This window comes from Dysidea avara, chromosome 3, assembly GCF_963678975.1.
Source record: "Dysidea avara chromosome 3, odDysAvar1.4, whole genome shotgun sequence".
In the NCBI taxonomy this organism is placed as follows: domain Eukaryota; kingdom Metazoa; phylum Porifera; class Demospongiae; order Dictyoceratida; family Dysideidae; genus Dysidea; species Dysidea avara.
The window spans coordinates 19,300,966-19,319,674 of NC_089274.1; the positions used below are offsets into that span (position 1 = coordinate 19,300,966).

Below are 18,709 nucleotides of genomic sequence, written 5' to 3' on the forward strand. Positions count from 1 at the left end.
ACTTTAAGGATCACGTTAATAGCCACACCCACTAATTTACGACAATAAACGTACCTTCGATAATGGCTGGGAGTGACGAGTTGGTACAAGATGTCATAGACGGCGTTACCGTCTATCGAGTAAGCTTACATGTAGCCCAGCTGAGTGCTATTGATATCTTAACAGATAACAGCAAGTAGTTACGATAAGGTGGATTACCAAGGGGACCCGGACCAGGAAGCAGTGCAGAGGATGAAGAAGTCCGGTTGGTGGGGAGACAGACCCGACAGCCTCAAAGTAGAATGCCTGAGCGAGACGCTCCAGAAAAAGAGTGGACGTTCCCACGACGAGTTGAGCAAACGCGGAGTGTACATGTACTTAAAGAGGGGCGATAACAAGATGTTTATCGGCAGCGCTGCACACGAGACGCTGTTTGAAAGACAACTACGCCATCTTAATGCGGCAGCCTTCACTGATCCGCAACCACTTGATAAATTCGACCAACAATTAAGTCGCCAATACAACCAGGCCAACTGGCACTACTACGCCATACCCATGAGCGACCCGGATAAAATAGAAGAAAAAGAAAAGGAATTAATAGCTCAATACAAATCAACAGAACACGGCTACAACACGTGAATGCTGAGTATGGTATAGAATTGAGCCACATGAAAACATGATTGTACACATTAAGTAGAATATTTTTTATTGACTGCTGTAAATATCATGTGTACTGATTTGTCCTTTGTTGTTCGCTGTTCATCAGTAAACAAGAGAAAGCTTCTTGTAGAGCACGTTGACATGCCAGTGAAGAATTGAACCCACCGCCACTTGCAACATCTCTCACGTGCTGCAGATAACTGTGATGAGATGAACTAGCACACCATCACACACATTGTTACAACTAACCCTTGACTAGCTAGGTCTTCTAGTAAAGGTGGGGTCGGCCCTGTGGTCTCCATGACAAGTGGTTCATAGTGATATACTTCACCTTGTTCAAATGGTATGGGCTCAAATGAAGCAGCTCCCTGCAGTGAGAAGGTTTGGTGACTACAATAGAATTTGTGTAATACAAGTATAAGGGGGAAAAAAATTTAAGTTTGATTGTTAGCATAGAAATAAAACAAGGGAGGCCTATATCTACATCCGAAGATATACTAGTGGACATTTAATCAGTCAGGTCAACTGAAGTAGGGATTAAATGTCCACTAGTAAACCTTCAGGTGTAGGTGACCTCCCTTGTTTGACTATGATCCCTAATTGAACTTAAAATTCTTTACACTATGACTATTATTGGTGAACCCATGCATACCAGGCTTATTTGTTTACTGAATGCACGCCCCAACTATCAGTTACTGAAATAGCAAAGTGGCCATTACGCTTCATTTTAACTATGTTCAGCCCGTTACACAGTGTTACAAATGAAGAACCTCTGCAATCAATCCAGTCACAAGGGAAAACTCCCGTCAAACATCTTTTTAATCCTTAGTCCACGGTAACCAACTGAGACTCCGCCTGAATCAAGTCCACAACTAGGGAAGTCTTTGACATAGTGACTGATGGCAGAGCGGGTTCTGCAGATGCGTGACTGATGGCAGAGCGGGCTCTGCGGATGCATGACTGCAGGAGCAAGAAAGACAAACAGCATCTTAACCAGTCCATGACAACAGAGTCAGCACCCAGTAGTCCAGAAATAGTTGCCTAGCAGACTTGACCTGGAGGAGAGGGGGTTGGTGAAAGAGGCACACTCTATATGCAATTATTAGCATGTAGAAGTCAACGAGGAATAATAATAATATTAAATACAGGATTATATGAAAGGCAAAAGCCTATAATTTGAGTCTTGATCCTAAGATTAACAATACATCTAACTACATTATACAGTTCAGCAGCATAAAAATAAGTTATCTTTGTCAAGGGTTGCAACTCATTGTTCCCCCACTACACTGAAAGGAAGTGCATTCCAGTCATTTATGATTTGTTGAGAATAAAAATGTTGTCTAACTGTATTGGTGGAAAAAGGTTTAATTTGTAAGGATATCCTCTTGTACTTCTTGTAAAGAACAAGGATTGATCAAGATGTAAGTTGCCATGTATGATATTGTATGTTGTAATCATATCACCATTCGTATGAGAGACGACTAATGGATGCTTTTCTTTGAACTTATTCAACTAGATTCTCATCACATTTATAAAATGGTCCCCAAATAATATTTCCGTATTCAAGGGTTGGTCTTGCAATAGCCTTATGCAGATAGAGGAGTGTTTGAAAATTCAAATTAATAAATGACTTTCAAATAATGAAAGTATGCATTAGAAGTGGACACTTGTACTTCCCACAAAACACTGTTCAGTTTTTTCAACCCAGAAACCATTCATTACAATGTCAAGTTGAACACTATCCTGGATGTTGGCAGATGAAGGATAGTCCTGCTGAGCTGGGCAGCTCTGGTTCAACAGCAACTTCTCTTCCAGGTGATGGGTGGGCTGGAGATTTGCTGTGGAAAGGTCTCAAGCACGCTGAAAGGATGGTCCCAAGTAGATACGCAAACTGAAAGACTGTAGAATTGCAAATTGCAGACTTGCAAGATAACCGTTCAGCATTTACAGCAGATGGATCAGTATCCTGGCCCAGAATAAAATTGGAAAGAGGCTAGGTAATATAGTGTGATGAGAAGCTGAAAACTCATCAGTAAAAATGAATGTTGAATTCAAGAGTCCCAATCCACCATAGTGAGGTGGAAGGGCAAACAGTCCACGAACCATATCACTTGTACCCAGTCAGAGCAAGAATAAACACTATCCGAATATTGTGTTGTAATGGCTCACAAATGTTAGGCATGGTGCAACAAAGGTACATCCAGTGGCTTGAAAACCCATGGGTAAAGGCCATCATGCGGTGCTACCACGAATCAACACCTTGCACTGTCAGCAAAGACATAGACAAGTAGTCTATTGACTCCAATACAAACTTGTTCACCAGATCCCTTTGAAAAAGGCAGGACAGTAAAATATGCCACTCACAATACGTTTCTATCAATATCTGAGAGTGTTTATTTTAGTTTTTGGTAAGCTGTCCTGGCAAAAGGGGCAGTCTATTAGTGGCTGTGCCTGGTTTGCGGGTGTGATGTGATTATAATTAGCCGAAGCGTAGGCACTATTATTGGAGAAACCAAACTTATAGTGCACAGCAACCCAATCATTAATGTTTTAGGAAGTAGTCTTCTGTGTGATAAATTCAAAGACACTACTTCAGGTAACAATGATCTAGCACAAAAGATGATTCTAATCCCGAGTACTTGTCTGCATGTCTATGGCAAAGATCAAAGGAGGGCACAGGTATAATCATGAAACATGCATTGCATGTAATGCGGTACTGAAGTGACGTCGAACATCAAGCCCGTAGCTTTATCCAATATTGAGTTACACTTGTCTGAAGGTAAGCAGAAAATTCCGCTAAATAATAAAAAAAAAATTTTAGCAACTTTTTGGAAGCGTTTCAGGTTGTACTGAAAACTTAGTTGAAACTAACCAGCACTGCTAAGGCACCATGAAGGTATTGTTACTCTGATTTGTGAGGCTGGATTTAGGGTGATATTTTTGGCCAGAAAAGCCCAAACCTTCATATACAATGATACTGTATGACAGGAAACTTTGATGAAATTTCATGTATCCACACTTCATCAGTATTGACAAATTAAATATTCAAGAAATTAAAATACTTTTTGGGGTGCTTCATGAATTAAAGTAAGACGATTCGTCAACTTTTTCTTTTGTCAAAATTTCCTGTCACATGGTAGATGACTTAGGACTAACCAACATGGCTCAAGTATCCTGATTTTACATGTCAGCTTACTAAGGGATGTGGTTTACTAAGTGTCTGGATTACAGAGGTGTCCTTACATTACACGATACATTAAACAATCACAAAATCATTACCATTGAGGTTACTAACAAAGATGGTTGCTGTAGATTGGATTGCTTGGACACCACTGGTTCACTGCTAGTATGGCTAGCTAGCACTTCAGAGCCTGATAAGTTAGAGTGTATCTGTGCACAGTGAGTAGTAAAGTAACGTTGTGTGTGGAGATGTACCCTACTAAGTCATCCAGTAACGATTCCTTGTTCTTCTTCCTTGCCTTCTCAGCTGCCTCTAGCTCCATTCTCTCTTCTTTCCTTTTCAACTCTCTCTCTGCTTGCTCCGTATCCATTTGTGCCTGGAATGCTTGATTGTCCCGTTCCTATAGCAAGAATAATAATGATACAACCAAGTGCTATTGACCGCCCCCCCCCCCCCCACTTCACACACACACCAACATTGAAACCAGGTCACTACTGTTGACCCGGATGACCTGCTGACCTGGATAGCAATCCGGATCTGACCCAGATTAATTTAAAGTGAGGCTTGCATCAACTGCTACATTTTGAGTACCAACTAGCGCATTAAGCACAAGGGTGTCTATACTTAATGATGGTAGTCAGTGGGCATGATTCCATGTAAGTTTACATAAAGCAAGATACGTTTCCTGCAAGTAGGTATGGCTTTGCGCATACCTAACACACCATAATTTTATAAAAATTATGACACATTCCCAATATAAAGTGGGCGTGGCTCACAAAAGAAACTGGCCTTTACCTATCTAGTACAATAGCAATGGATTAGTGGACGTGGCTCCACATAAACCAGCAGGCAGCTATGAGCATGGTTTCGTACATACCTGTAGACTTTAATATCACTAATAAATGGGCATGGCTGCACGTATGGTTGCAGGCAGTTGTCTAGTAAGTGGGCATGGCTCATGAAAGAAGCTGAATTGCAGCAGGACTTGACTATGATGCGTTTATACAATTCCGTATCGTCCAACCAAACAATTTGCTTCGCACGTGATCCAATCCGGGTCAGACCCGGATAATTTTTAAGGTGGGTCTGACCCGGTTGATCCGGATGACTCAACTCGGTTTCAATGCAGACACACACACACACGCACACACACACAACACACACACAATAAGAATAATAACAGCAATTAACATCAGTGGCATAGCTAAGGTGGGTACTGGTACGGCACAGGCCCAACCAATCAGTTCCAGTGTCCTACCAACTCAGGTACTCACCGTACGTAGCTAGCTATAGCGCCAAAGGAGGTGCAACTTCCTACAGCTACATATATAACCTATTAATCAATAATTATTATGCAAACAAAACGTACATACAGCTAGTGTCCTACTTGAGATGACAATTTTTAGCTGTAAAATGCCACCAAATTGACTCTCAGCATGTAATTTTCAAAAATTTTCTGGGGGGCATGTCCCTGGACCCCCTAGCTGTAGCATGTATTTTTGTTACAATGGCTTCTTTGGCACATACCGTATAGCCAAAGTATTTTGAGGGACAATATTTTGGAGATCAAGCAAAGTAGCTAAACATAAATTTGTTGCAGGTTTACAAGTAAGTATGCATACAATGGTGCCCAACCAATCCTTCTGGGCTAGCTATGCCACTGTACTGGTTAACACAAAGAGCTACAAGGAATTTATTTAGCTTTGCATGTACAGCTGTATGTTTTAAAATTTCAAAGAGGAAAGAGTTTTAACAGTTTAACTTAGAGTACTCTTACTATATACGATTGAGGGGCCAACTATTTAAGAATCTGTATCATCTGTGAATTCAGTCCAACTGAAGTCAATCAAAAAATTACCCATGATTGTGGAGAAGAAGCAGATTGTACACAACATTGATTTCATATTTAATCGCTTGTATGCACACATTTATTAACGTAATCAACTAGTTGTTGTCACCTATCCCTCCTTCTGTTGTTACAACTACAAGGAAAAATTAGGAATTATAAGTTTAATTAGGGGTAAAAGTAGTGAAACAAGGTACACCTGCAGATATACTGGTGGGCATTTAAGTACTTGTTTGTTTACTTTCTTTGGGCGTCCACTAATTCACTGAACAGAAAGGGATGGAACATAGAACAGAATGAACCACTAAAACAAAGAAAAGAATAATTTTTGATACCACTTAATTATTGATATTGTACAAGGGGTTCACATTACAGCTTGTTTCATCTTCAATTCTTTGCAAATTCTATACAGGAGGCAAATCCCAGTCAGCGGTTCTGGATGGATTGTAAGCTTTCAACTAAGAAACATGTAGGTACAAGGTTTAGTGCATAGATACACTGCTAGTGCATGTGCTCCTCTCTAACTCCACAGGAAGAAGCAGTATGGATGCTTCTTGCGTTCTCAAGGGCTCATGCAACATGATGAGCAGCACTGGAAAGCTTTTGGAAATCCAGCTGGGGCAGTGTCAATCTAGCCAGAGAATGCCTCAGTCTAGCCAGAGAATGCCTCAGTCTAACTGGTATATCAAAAAATCATTGTGAGAAAGTGCAAACTTTCATGGTCATTAGATTAGTTTTGCACTTTCTTTGTAACTTGCATGGTTGATCTATAGTTGACCTAAGCGCCACAACTACAGTGGTGTGCGTTCAAAAATTCAATCTGCGCTTTTTGAGGAAACTGTAGCTAGAACCACACCGACATACTACAGCCATGCTTAGCATATACCATAAGTATATATGGCCTTCACACAACAGCAGCAGCTATTAAGCTATAAATTACACATAAACATCTATCACGTTCCTAGCTACTAATTTAATAATACAGAGGTGAACACAAACGAATTCACAATGTTGTAAATATGGACAACAATGAAAGTACTTTCTGAATAGCTTGAAATTGTTAATTATTTCCGAATTGTATTACAAAGTAATACTTGCAGTGCAGTGGAAGAATTATACTTGAACTTTAACTTGATGGGTGAAACACATAAAATTTTTATGTTTATGGTATGGTATTAATGTTACCGAAAAGCCACTTAAGTGGCTACGAATGTGTGCCCATTGAAATCCTTCCATAGCACCTTCGATCCGGGGGCTACAGAGCTGAAACCACTGTCATTTTATTCAGGGGGCCCAGGTGTTTTGAACAGTGTATCGTGTGAAGCCAAGAAAAGCAGCCAGGGAAACCAACACCGCTGGGAATACACACAAGAAGTATAAAACACGCATACTGTTTACATACCTGTGAAAAATCAGCCATAACTTTTGTCTCGGTGGTGGTACGCCATTCGAATAAAGATTAAAAGACTCCTCATGTGTTGGCGAGTCGATTGGTATATGGCATGGTGTCATCACACATAGCAACAAGATGGTGGCTCGGTTTTTATTTTCGTGTTACGAAGAAGAAACAGTCCAATGCATGCTGAGTTCTTTCACTTCGCAGTGTGTGAGTTCTGTGTGTTACTGTGAAACTTTTTAGATGCCTGAGTAGGATAAAGAGAGGTATTTTGAATGGTAATTACTTAATTAAAAGATGGTTTTCACACGTTTCACGCATAGATCACACAAGCTGCTATTGTTGTCTCTTGTGTTTTATAAAAAAATTCAGGAAACAACTATTCTATTCAGTAGAATACTACAAGGTTATACAATGGACCTTATCTGCAATGACGTCAAAGCACAAAATGGCGGCTACTAGTGTGGACACTTTTGTATAGAGAGTATTGGGAGAGATGGCGGTTCGCTAATGTAAACGTTTACATACTGCAGCAAGGGGCAAGGGGAGGCATACATACTTAATTACAAGACAAATGCGTGTGGTTTTGCGTCGATAGCAAATCTTAAGTCTGGTTTCGCCTGGTGAGACTATTTCACATCACCACATCATGCTAACTAGCCTCTTATCTTTATTATCCAATAGTTCCATGTCGTGAAAACCACAAACAAAGCTTATTGTAGTGAAATGCCCACACTAAGCACGGCCATTTAGTGAATTTTTGACGTCACTGTGGATAAGGTCCATTGATACAAGCCGTATACCTGGTTTTAACACACTTTTGGAAAGCATCCCGATTATTAAAGTGTTCTATACTTTGGCTGAGTGTTGGGATTATGTAGGTGAACTTTTAAGTGTTCAAATTAACAGGTTTCGGTTATATACAGATTCTCTTTCAATCAACACACACACACACACACACACACACACACACACACACACACACAAACACACACACACACACACACACACACACACACACACACCTACACCCACACACACCTGTTTAGCTCTGTTCTTGAGTATCAACTTCTGGTTAGACTTCCTGTACTCGTCCATTGATTTTTTAATTGCTTCCTCATTCATATTATTAGCAAGACTGTATACTAAGTATAAATAAGCACATTATAAATACTGCAATTAGCACATGGCTATAAATTTGAGGGACAATTTTTTTTACCATTTTCTGTGCTTTTCAATAAAATCCTTTGATCAAGGCTTTATCTGTTGATAATAATAATGTGTTTGCTAAACTGTTAAGGAAGCTAATGCCACGTCAACTTATTTAGTTGTTTCATGGGCCCCAACGACAAACTTTTGTCATGAATTTTAATATCAAAGAACTTTTTCATAAGTGGAAAATTACTACTAAAAACTCCTCGTATTCTTCAAATGCATTTAACTACATCTTTAAACAGGCTGTAGAAACAGGTGTCCTGCAGACCTTCAGCACTTGTGCTACTAAATAAATAAATGCTGTTTACCTGCAAACATCTTCTCACTCAGAAACACACTATGGCTGAAAACAGGTTGCTATTTCATTGAGACCACACACCATCACAGTACTTGTGCTTTTTTTGTTTTTGTACTCCTTTGTCCTGATTTCTGTTAATATTTCAGACTTACCCCAACCCAATTTTCTTTTTATATTTTCACCCGTGAAACAACAAATCAAGCTGAAGTGGCCAAAACTACAAAAACTTGTACCTCAAAAATTCAAGTCATAATGATGTATATTGGCCTTACTGATATGTTCTACTTCTTCTAAATAATCGTTATATTCTTCAAGAGTATTAAAATCTTCTTCCCGTTTATTGTAGCTGTAGTAAAACAAAGATTTTAACTGGTAATGATGCAGTGAGTTGAGCACATACTCCTTTAAGACTTTCTTTCTGATGTTGACGTCTTTCTCTACATAGTCATCTTCAAATTGTTGTACACGGAACTGACTGCGTCTCAGTGGGACCCCACATTGTGGACAAGCTGCTGATGGTCGAGTGAATATCGCATCAACACACAATCCACACCTATAGATCAAAAAATAATAGAACTCTCTCTAATCCAACACCTCTATAATCTAACACTGTTTGCTGCACCAATAACACTACGTATTACTATGCATTGCCACCTCAGCAATCCAATATTCTCGAATGAAAATTGAGCACCAACAAGTGTTGGACAAGAGAAATACTTGTACACAGAAGCATTACAATAGGATATTCTTGTTAATGAGTTAATGAGGTCATGACCTATTTGAATGTGGTGGTTTCTGAAGATATAAACAACAGAGAGCTTCAGTGCAAACTGTGCTTTGATACTATTTCCTGTTGATGGCTATATAGACGTGCTAAGAAGCTAATGAATATGCACAACTGGTTATTGTCAGTACTTGCTTACATGTGTGCAGTACATTGGACAAGGTAGGAAATTGCATGCTAAAAGCTGTCACTAAATTCTAGCATACAGATATTGAGTATACATATACTTGAACTTGGTCTGTACTAATAATAATGTTGGCAATTTTGGCTGGCTGATCAGAATCAAGGAGTTGTATAATCATTTTGAAACCAGTTCGAAAAATTATAAATGTACCGCTACAGACAGACCAATTTTTGGTTTATTTGCTAAAAATGATGGTTGCTAAATGATCAAGGCCGTTTTTGATGATAAAAATCACTCTAACTAAACTGTTTTAGACTTGGACCAAATTAAATTGCAACACTTGTGTACATGACACAATACCTGTAGCTACAACAAGTTCAGTAGCAAACTAGTAATTAATTTTAAACGTATCTTCACTTTTCTGTGAATAGATATATCATAATCACTCCCAGTGATCACAAAAAACTGTTTTATTCAGATGTCAAAAGGTTTATAACAATACCAGATATAATTGTAACCATAGTACTAAACAATGTGAGCCCTGTGAGCAAATGTTCATAGCTACACAGACACACACATGTGCAATCACATATACAGAATGTCACAATTAACCAGTCAATTAATATGCAAATGTTTAATAGTACACGTAGTCTCTACAGTACAGCACAGCACACAGTGTACCAACAAACCAGAGCATGGCTGCAGCACATGGAGGGAGGAACCCAACAACCCATTATATCAAAGAATCAGGATAGGAGAGAATAGAGGATCTAATCAGTTAGACAATGGAGGGCGTGCACAGAAGGTCAGTTACCCCACCCATAGAATACAGAAGAGCCATATAATCTGTGCCCTACCCGGTGTGGACATGTTCAATACAGATTTAATAATGCTGGTACACTCACAGTCGGTGTCCACACACGTTCACTAGTAGTTTCATTGATGGTTTCTGGTAAGAGCTGGTCTGACATCGAGGACATATTTGTTCCATTGCATGCACACCTGGTTTCGGGATTTCCCCTGTTCACGTGTACTGTTGAAAGTCCCTCTTGAACACTGGGTGATATGGCTGTTAGTAGTACTACTATGATAGACGAGGTCTCGAGCTAGTTACGACGAGTTCTACCAAATGAGTGATTCTCAAGTCTCGCTTGCCGGATTATTCTGGCAAACGAGACTCAGCTGGCAGTGTAGTATTAAACGTCTGTATTTAAATGCTGGGATTGGAGGGATTTTCTACTTTGACTCCTTTTCTGTTACACCTTATTAGCTACAAGTAATTGAAGTCTAAGTCCTTGTGATTAGGTAATCCTAAGGCTGCAGCACAATTGCTGTTAGACTTTCAGTGCTGGTCACTGTAAAGTGTTAATAATAATGATGACTTATTTTGCTTGTAACATTTTGTGTGTGCCACGAGTGCGCGTGCGTGTGAGCATAGATTTATAAACCCCAGGTGGGGTTTATAAATCTATGGTCTGATCCTATGAGTGTGTAGTTATGAATTCACAGGGCTCACATCATTTAGTACTGAGTAGATTACAGTTACAATTAAAGCTAGTTATAAAACTGGTAACTTTTGACGTCTGAATAATTATTTCTTTGATCACTGGATTCAAGCAATTTTTGCCCATTAATAATATTAAAGTGACTAATTGCTAGTTTGCTACTGAACTTATTGTACAGGTATTGCATCATGTAGCTACACAAGTGCTGTAATAAAATTTGGTCTGAGTCTAAAATCAGTTTAGTTTGACTTATTTTTGTCAACAAAAATAGATCTGGCCTTGATCATTTTTAGCAACCATTATCTTTAGCAAACAAACCAAAAATTGGTCTAGGAATTACTGTTTATAGTGTAGTACACTGCCGTATTATAATTTTTCGAATTAGTTTCAAAACGATTACTTGGTTTTGATCAACCGGCCAAAATTGCTGACATTATTATAATTAGTGCAGGAAACTGAAGACCAAGTTATATGTATACCTGCTGGAATTTAGTCTTTTTCTGTCATGGTACCTAGTGTTAGAAATATACTATATGTGCCTACAGGAAAGGATCTGGCTGAACCGGTCTACTTAGCGTACCATATATGGGGCCACTCATTCTTCACACCTCCATCAACTGGTGATATTAATCAAGGGAATGGTTTCGCCTTCATATGCACATGACGCACGTGGCGAGGCACAAAGTCTGTTTGTAGAGTTACTGGTTAACATGCAGTGATCACTTTACTATTTCTTTGGAATACTTGCTTGCATAAAGTCTCTCAACTTTAGTAATTAGACTATAGCGTGCTCATTGTGCAACACAAGATACATGTAATTCAGCAAACCCTTATTCAGAGTATTTATAATTAATATATACATAAATTATATAGAAAAGGCGGATCAGCTGGACTTGTAGAGGTATTATTATAATGTATAAACATCATAAAGTACATAAATTCCATGAAAAGTTATAGGTCCCAGGTCCTTGGTCCCCAGGTCCACTGTTTATATCAACCCTGTATCTACTGTGACTTGCAATGGTATAGTACAAGTATAGAATGAATAATATGTAACAGTCCACAAAAAGTTAAAAGTTAGATCCCAAGTCCTTAGTCCCTGGGTCCACTGTTTATACCTTCTCCAACTATCAGCATACACCTTGTTAAACCTATTGCACATATGTGTGTGTTTAACAAACAAGTACTGACTATAACCAATTGTGCATGTGTATTCATTAGCTTCTTAGCATGTCAGCCACCAACAGGAAATAGTGTTAAAGCATAGCTCTCTGTGTCTTTATATCTTCAGAAAGAGTACTCATGTGTCCATCCTATATAGTATCATATGGTACAGTATGGTCTGAAAATTACAACTTTAAGGCAGTTATGTAATAATTAAGATGCTGCCTTTTCGTACTTTGTATCTATACAGTATACGTGCATGATCAACATAGCATCTATAGTGGTCTTGATGAAAGAGTATGGTTTGTTTTTCAACCATAATTGTATTTGAAAAGATATCTGTAGATGTACAGTAGTTAAATGGATTTAGAAATATGGAAGACTGTGCTCAGAGTTCATGTAGTGATATCATAGTTCAATATTTTAGTCATGGAATTTTCTGCAAAAAGGGTGAGTCAGCCCTGGTCTCATCCTTGCAGACCCTTAATTTTCTCCAGGGGGAAAAGTTGTTTCATGGGCCCAGCTGATCTGGTCTCTGCATCCTCACAGACCCTTTTCTCTGGGGTAGTATTTATTGATTAGAGATTATAAGCACCAGGAGCCCAAAAGCACCATAAGGTGCAAATGGGCTCCTGTAAGCACCTTACTGTGGCCTAAACACCTCATCCAGACTCTGTTTCTAGTCTTATGTACATTATCTCATACTGATAAAGTCAGATTGTATTACACACTTATTTGACAGCACACGTGTTTAGTCTATTGCAGTTTATACCTATAAACTATATGCCAAACACAGTTAGTGAGGGTGAAACAGAATAACCCCCAAGATTTTAATATAAATTTCAAAGATTTGTAGTTTAGCAAATGTTTCCAAAGCTGCAAATTTTGTTTATCCATTCTGTCTGTACGTGTGTTTCTTTGCTGATTTTTTTGCATTTTGAGGTTTCAACAGTGACCTCAACCTTAAATTGACCATAAATCAGTTGAAGTTTACGATTTATAAAAGTTTATTAAATGGGATAGATCAATTTATTAGACAACCTCATTATAGGGACCATGTCAAGTACCTCATTAACAAGACTATTCCATTGTATCAGTTCTCTGTACAAGTATCTCTCTTGTCCAATACCTGTTGATACTCAAGTTTCATTCAGGTTAGTGAGGATGTTAGAGGTATAGTCTTATTGGTACAGCAAATGGTATCAGATTATAGAGATATTCTGCATTATAGAGGTGTTGGATTAGAGAGGGTTCTATTATTTTTGATCTACAGGTGTGAATTGTACATGTGTTAATGCAATATTCACTCGACCATCAGCAGCTTGTCCACAATGTGGGGTCCCACTGAGACGTAGTCAGTTCCATATACAACAATTTGAAGATGACTATGTAGAGAAAGATGTCAACATCAGAAAGAAAGTCCTAAAAGAGTGTGTACTCAACTCACTGCATCATTACCAGTATAACTATTTACAAAAACAACACAAGTAGCTATACCAGCAACAAAAAGCACTGAAACAAGGAGTAGCTACCAAGAAGAAATTAAAACTGTGAGTGTATTATTTCACTTTAAAAATTGAAGCATCATAAGTATGGCTATATAGGTAAAAACTCTAGCTAATAGAAGTTTTGCATAATAAAAACACTGAATGAGCTGGTAATAAAAACTGCATGCAAGCATACATAGCCAATACCATAAAACATAAGTTTTTATGTATGTCCAGCAGGCTTATTGTAATCGTAATTGTAATTAATTACTAATCATTAGCAATTTTCAAGTAATTGTAATTATAATTGTAATTGCTCACTGAGCATTAAAGTAATGGTAATTGTAATTAGCTGTTCAGTCAATAATCATTATGTAATTAAATTAAAGTAATCAAAGTTATGCTATATAAAAGTACTACTCCATAACTTGACTATACTATGTACACAATCCCATGTGTATAACATGTGGCCCATGTAGCTACAATAAATTATTGAAATTATATGTCATGTATTTGTTGACCATATAGTTAAACATTTTATGTACAGTATGGGATACCCATGGGGTACATAATGTTCAATAGAAACATTTAAATGTATCTGGATGACGCAGAGTTTACAAAGGATGAAAGCCCTTTAAAATTTTGGAAGATAAAAGCAAATAAATACCCCATTTTAAGTACAATAGCAAAGAATAGCAGCAACATTTGCACCATTTGAGTGTGTATTCAACCATAGTGGCAATGTTCTCAGACCAAAATATATGTAGACTATTGCCAAAAAAGTTTGAAGAGTTAATAGACGTACCTTAAGATTAATGCTGGAGAACTGTAAGTAAGTTATTGTTGTACCCCAATTAGTGCTAACGAACGGTATACCTTCCATAAAAAGTATCACAGTATTAATGTAAAAGCTATTGGTATTAAAGTAACTGCTATTTACCACAACAAAAGCACCAAATACCCATGGTGGCTCAGCAAGCCTCAGGTACAAACTACCACTAACAAACTTGTTTACATATAGTTTGGTTAGCTGACTGCATCAGCACCTGCCTACAAACATTAATTATCACATGTCTGGTTACCTTCTAAATATGGGATGAAACAAACCCACAGGGAGGCCTTAGTGCCCAGATGGTATGGCGGTATTAAAAAAAGCAGGCAGTATCAAAACCAGTATAACTTAAATATCACAGATTATTAACAATACCAGTATATCACCCAGCTCTAACCCCACACGTACAGTAATAATTGAAAAGTAATTGTAATTATTAATCATTATTTTACATACTGAAGTAATTGTAATTGTAATCATTAGATTGGCTTCAAAAAGTAATTGTAATTGTACTGATTACTTTCATTGGGTAATTACAACAAGCCTGATGTCCAGCTGACAGTCTGAAGTTAGGGACAAATCACACTGTAGATTTTGTGTAATCTTTTCTTCCAGCTAGCAAGCTTTCTTGTGCTTAACATACATGCATTACCTCAACTTCAATCTATATTCATCATTGCAGCATCCTTTACAAACTTTTTAAATTTGAGCTAATTACTGGATGGGAGTATTTTGTCCAGGGAATCAGCATGCACGAACAAATTGTGATAGTCAAAGTCACATATATCAGTTCAAGTTTGTTGTAAATGATTCCATTTGATTCAATTAATGATTCTGATAAAGAGATTAATTGTTGCAATCATGGATTGACTCAGAACAAGGAAAATAACTGAATTTATGCAAATTTATGAATGATGTTTTGACACATGCATGCACTGTATAGTTGTGTATCACTATAAAGAGCAAACCTGTTTTTGAAGCAATTTTTTCACTGGTATACTGTGACTTACTTCATCATAATTATTCTTTAAAGAGACCATTATATTATATCCAGGCAGAGGCAGCAGAGACACTTTATTTAGGGGGGCTGGGGTCTAGCATGGCCTAGTTGCATTGTAATTCAAACACCAAAAAAAAACTACCTGTTGACAGTAGCTGCCCTCCACCAACTACTCCTTGCATATAGGTAACTTGCTACACTGCTCCTCTGAAGTATACTATGACTGCTCTATTAGAGTATCTTGATCTTGACTGCTCTATTAGAGTATCTTGAATTATTGATGCTATTGAGCTATTGGCTCTCAATAACAGCTATAGATAATTTTAGGGGGATAAGCCCCTCCATAATCTTTTTGACAGGGCTACAGCCCCCTTCTCCGCCACCCCTGTATCTAGAAACAGGTGGATCTCATGCAGGTAAATTATCTTTAAAAAACACCCAGACCTTTTCTGGTTGAAACTGCAACAAATTTAGCTAAGTGACAGTATTTAGCTTAACAGGTACAACATGCATGTAGTATACTTCATTCCTGTAATGCATGTACATGCACTCCAGCCTATAGACTAGTACGACCTCGCCGTGCATGGCAAAGGCTACTATAATCCCACTGATGAACTCAAATGTATCCATATATACACACAAATTATGCATGTATAGCTACTATAGTCGTCTAAAAGTATCAGTATCTATAGCTATATTGCAGGTCAAGTCAGAGAGAGAGAAACGGCCATCATGATGATTAATGGAATGATGAAAAATGTTGTACAAATATAAATAACAAGTGGGTCACATGTGACCACACGTATGACCTAAACAAAAACTTAACCAGGGCGTGGTTACACAGGGGGGGGCGGCATGACCAGGGCGTGGTTACACAAAAAATAAATATGTAGTTACAGATTAATTACAGTAATGCATGCATCCACTCTGCCACAAATATCCTCTATCAACTAGGCACTGATTGATTGATATTTAGTTTTACCTCACGGTAGTTGACAAAAGCCATTCTTCCCTACCATGCAGAGCACACACACAACAATAAACACAGTACAAATCAAAACCACTAGATAACCATGTTACACATAGAGAAATACACATACAATAATATAAAATAACTGTAGTAAAAGTCCTTAACAGAGGACATAAATTTCATCATAATTACAAGTAACACAAGTGGCATCAGTGAGAGAATTCCGCCAAGAAATGGCAGATGAATGGGAAAAGGTTTTTAGTGGAGGAGAGATGACAAGTTTGCAGGTTAGCAAAGCTGTCCTTGCAACGTGTATGTTGTGGTCCAAATAAGATTGAGAACCAAGCATGGCTTACTGTTATTGTGATAGCAACAAAATTAACATTACACAAGTAGTATTTAAGATCATAGACAGGCAACTAGTTTAATTGTTGATGATGCCCTGTAACATGATCGTATTTTAGTAACATGATGCACCTTTTCTGCAATCGTTGTAGACATGCTAACTGTGACTGTTTTAGTGGAGGATCCCAGACAGGTAAGGCATAGTCAATCCTAGCACTCTCTGACAGATGACTTGTCAAGTGTAGCAGCAGAAAATTCCCAGTTGATAATGACCAAATAATTCACAATGTTGCATGCATGCTACTTGTAATCTCTCCTGAGCAGCAAAACACTCACAGAGTCATTATTAAACAGAATATTCAGGCATAACAAACAATGGCATAAATCAGAGAAAGCCGAAAACTGATTCAGGAGGGGATCAGAAACAGGATTAGATCTACCACTTGACTGACCCACCCCAAATTAATCATTACTGGCTTCATCAGTTTGAAATTGAATACCACTGCCAACAACCATAGATATGGCTACAGCTAGCTCCCTTAGCATTAATGTTTGCTCGTCCATCACAGGGTAGTCACAGGCGGCTCCAAGATTTTTGGTTACTGGTTTCTGATCAAAAGCACAGCTAGATTTTAGGTGAGAAGACCAAAAAAAAAAGGTCGACACTACCTAAGAATGGCTATTCTCCACTAAATAATATTTCACTTATAAAACACATAAAAATCTTTTTTCACAACTTCATAGTTTGCTACACTACTTCTCTGAATACTGTGACTGCTATGTTAGAGTGACTGACTGCTCTATTTATATTAGAGCATCTCAATCTATTAAACGTGACCGGTTTCGGGAAACCTCAGAAACCCCCCCATGGAGCCGCCCCTGGTAGTCTCGTGCCCACACCGCTTTTCTAAGTTTCTTTCACGTGGGTTTTCCCGCCCCCACACAAAAGGGAAAAGGCGGTCTGGGCACGAGATTAATCACAGGGCGGGAAGGCGGAGCTACATTAAATGGACAACTGTTAGAGACAAGAAATCGAGAACGACTGAGAACACGACCGTCTGCTGCATGTCCTGATGTTGATCACACATTTCATTTTTAGTCCACGTGACTCATTAAGAAAATGCCTTAAGGCTCACGTTACTCCAAGTTTTGGAAAGCAGCCACACCCACTAATTTACGACCCTGGATACTTTCCTCGATAATGGCTGGGAGTGACGAGTTGGCACAAGATGTCATAGACGGCGTTACCGTCTATCGAGTAAGCTCAATACGTGTACCCACAGTGACAACGATATATTTGAGCGCTGTCTCAACAGATAACAGCAGGAAGTCACGATGAGGTAGATTGGCAAGGGGATCCGGACAAGGAGGCGGTGCAGAGGATGAAAGAATCCGGTTGGTGGGGAGACAGACCCGACAGCCTCAAAGTTGAATACCTGAACGAGAAGTTCCAGAGGATGAGTGGGCGTTCATACCACGAGTTGAGCAAACCCGGAGTGTATATGTACGTAAAAAAGAGTAGCAATAAGCAGATGTTCATTGGCAGCGCTACACACGAGTCGTTGTTTGAAAGACAACTTCGCCATCTTAACGCGGCAGCCTTCACTGACCCGCAACCACTTGATAAATTCGACCAAGAATTGAGCCGCAAATACAACCAGGCCAACTGGAACTTCTGCGCCATTCCCATGACCAACCCGGATAAGATACAAGAAACAGAAAAGGAATTAATAGCTGCATACAAGGCAAAAGAACACGGGTACAATGAGTGAAAACTGGATCAGTATGGTATAGACTTTAGCCACACTGATGAAACATGAATAAACTTAAAGTATAATATTTTTATTGATTGCTGTAAAAATCATGTTTACCGAGTTGTCCTTTGTTGTTCACTGTTCATCAGTAAACAAGAGAAAGCTTCTT

At 38.5% G+C, this 18,709-nt stretch overlaps 3 protein-coding genes across 3 annotated transcripts; 2 read left to right on the forward strand and 1 right to left on the reverse strand.

The window, feature by feature from the left end:
- The first annotated feature begins 13 nt into the window (after positions 1-13).
- Positions 14-741, forward strand: LOC136249962 (uncharacterized). Its single transcript, XM_066042096.1, has 2 exons — positions 14-119; positions 166-741. Exons 1-2 carry the CDS (start codon positions 63-65, stop codon positions 616-618), a joined length of 510 nt encoding a protein of 169 aa, XP_065898168.1. The 5' UTR covers positions 14-62; the 3' UTR covers positions 619-741.
- Positions 206-10,531, reverse strand: LOC136249961 (CDK-activating kinase assembly factor MAT1-like). Its single transcript, XM_066042095.1, has 8 exons — positions 10,389-10,531; positions 8,976-9,128; positions 8,848-8,921; positions 8,104-8,207; positions 4,080-4,220; positions 3,919-4,029; positions 889-1,007; positions 206-839 (listed from the first exon to the last, which is right to left on the reverse strand). The coding sequence occupies exons 1-8, from the start codon at positions 10,472-10,474 to the stop codon at positions 704-706; spliced, it is 924 nt and encodes a 307-aa protein (XP_065898167.1). The 5' UTR covers positions 10,475-10,531; the 3' UTR covers positions 206-703.
- Positions 10,532-17,884: 7,353 nt separating this feature from the next.
- LOC136251810 (uncharacterized) lies at positions 17,885-18,683 on the forward strand. The gene is made up of 2 exons (XM_066044219.1): positions 17,885-18,044; positions 18,103-18,683. The coding sequence occupies exons 1-2, from the start codon at positions 17,988-17,990 to the stop codon at positions 18,556-18,558; spliced, it is 513 nt and encodes a 170-aa protein (XP_065900291.1). The 5' UTR covers positions 17,885-17,987; the 3' UTR covers positions 18,559-18,683.
- Positions 18,684-18,709: the final 26 nt, after the last annotated feature.

Coding starts and splice junctions, on each gene's coding strand:
- LOC136249962 (XM_066042096.1), top strand. CDS start 63: ATGGCTGGGAGTGACGAGTTGGTACAAGATGTCATAGACGGCGTTACC. Junction 120..165: donor ACGGCGTTACCGTCTATCGA/GTAAGCTTACAT, acceptor ATATCTTAACAG/ATAACAGCAAGTAGTTACGA.
- LOC136251810 (XM_066044219.1), top strand. CDS start 17,988: ATGGCTGGGAGTGACGAGTTGGCACAAGATGTCATAGACGGCGTTACC. Junction 18,045..18,102: donor ACGGCGTTACCGTCTATCGA/GTAAGCTCAATA, acceptor CTGTCTCAACAG/ATAACAGCAGGAAGTCACGA.
- LOC136249961 (XM_066042095.1), bottom strand. CDS start 10,474: ATGGAACAAATATGTCCTCGATGTCAGACCAGCTCTTACCAGAAACCA. Junction 9,129..10,388: donor AACGTGTGTGGACACCGACT/GTGAGTGTACCA, acceptor TTTGATCTATAG/GTGTGGATTGTGTGTTGATG. Junction 4,221..8,103: donor TCAAGAACAGAGCTAAACAG/GTGTGTGTGGGT, acceptor TTCTTGCTATAG/GAACGGGACAATCAAGCATT.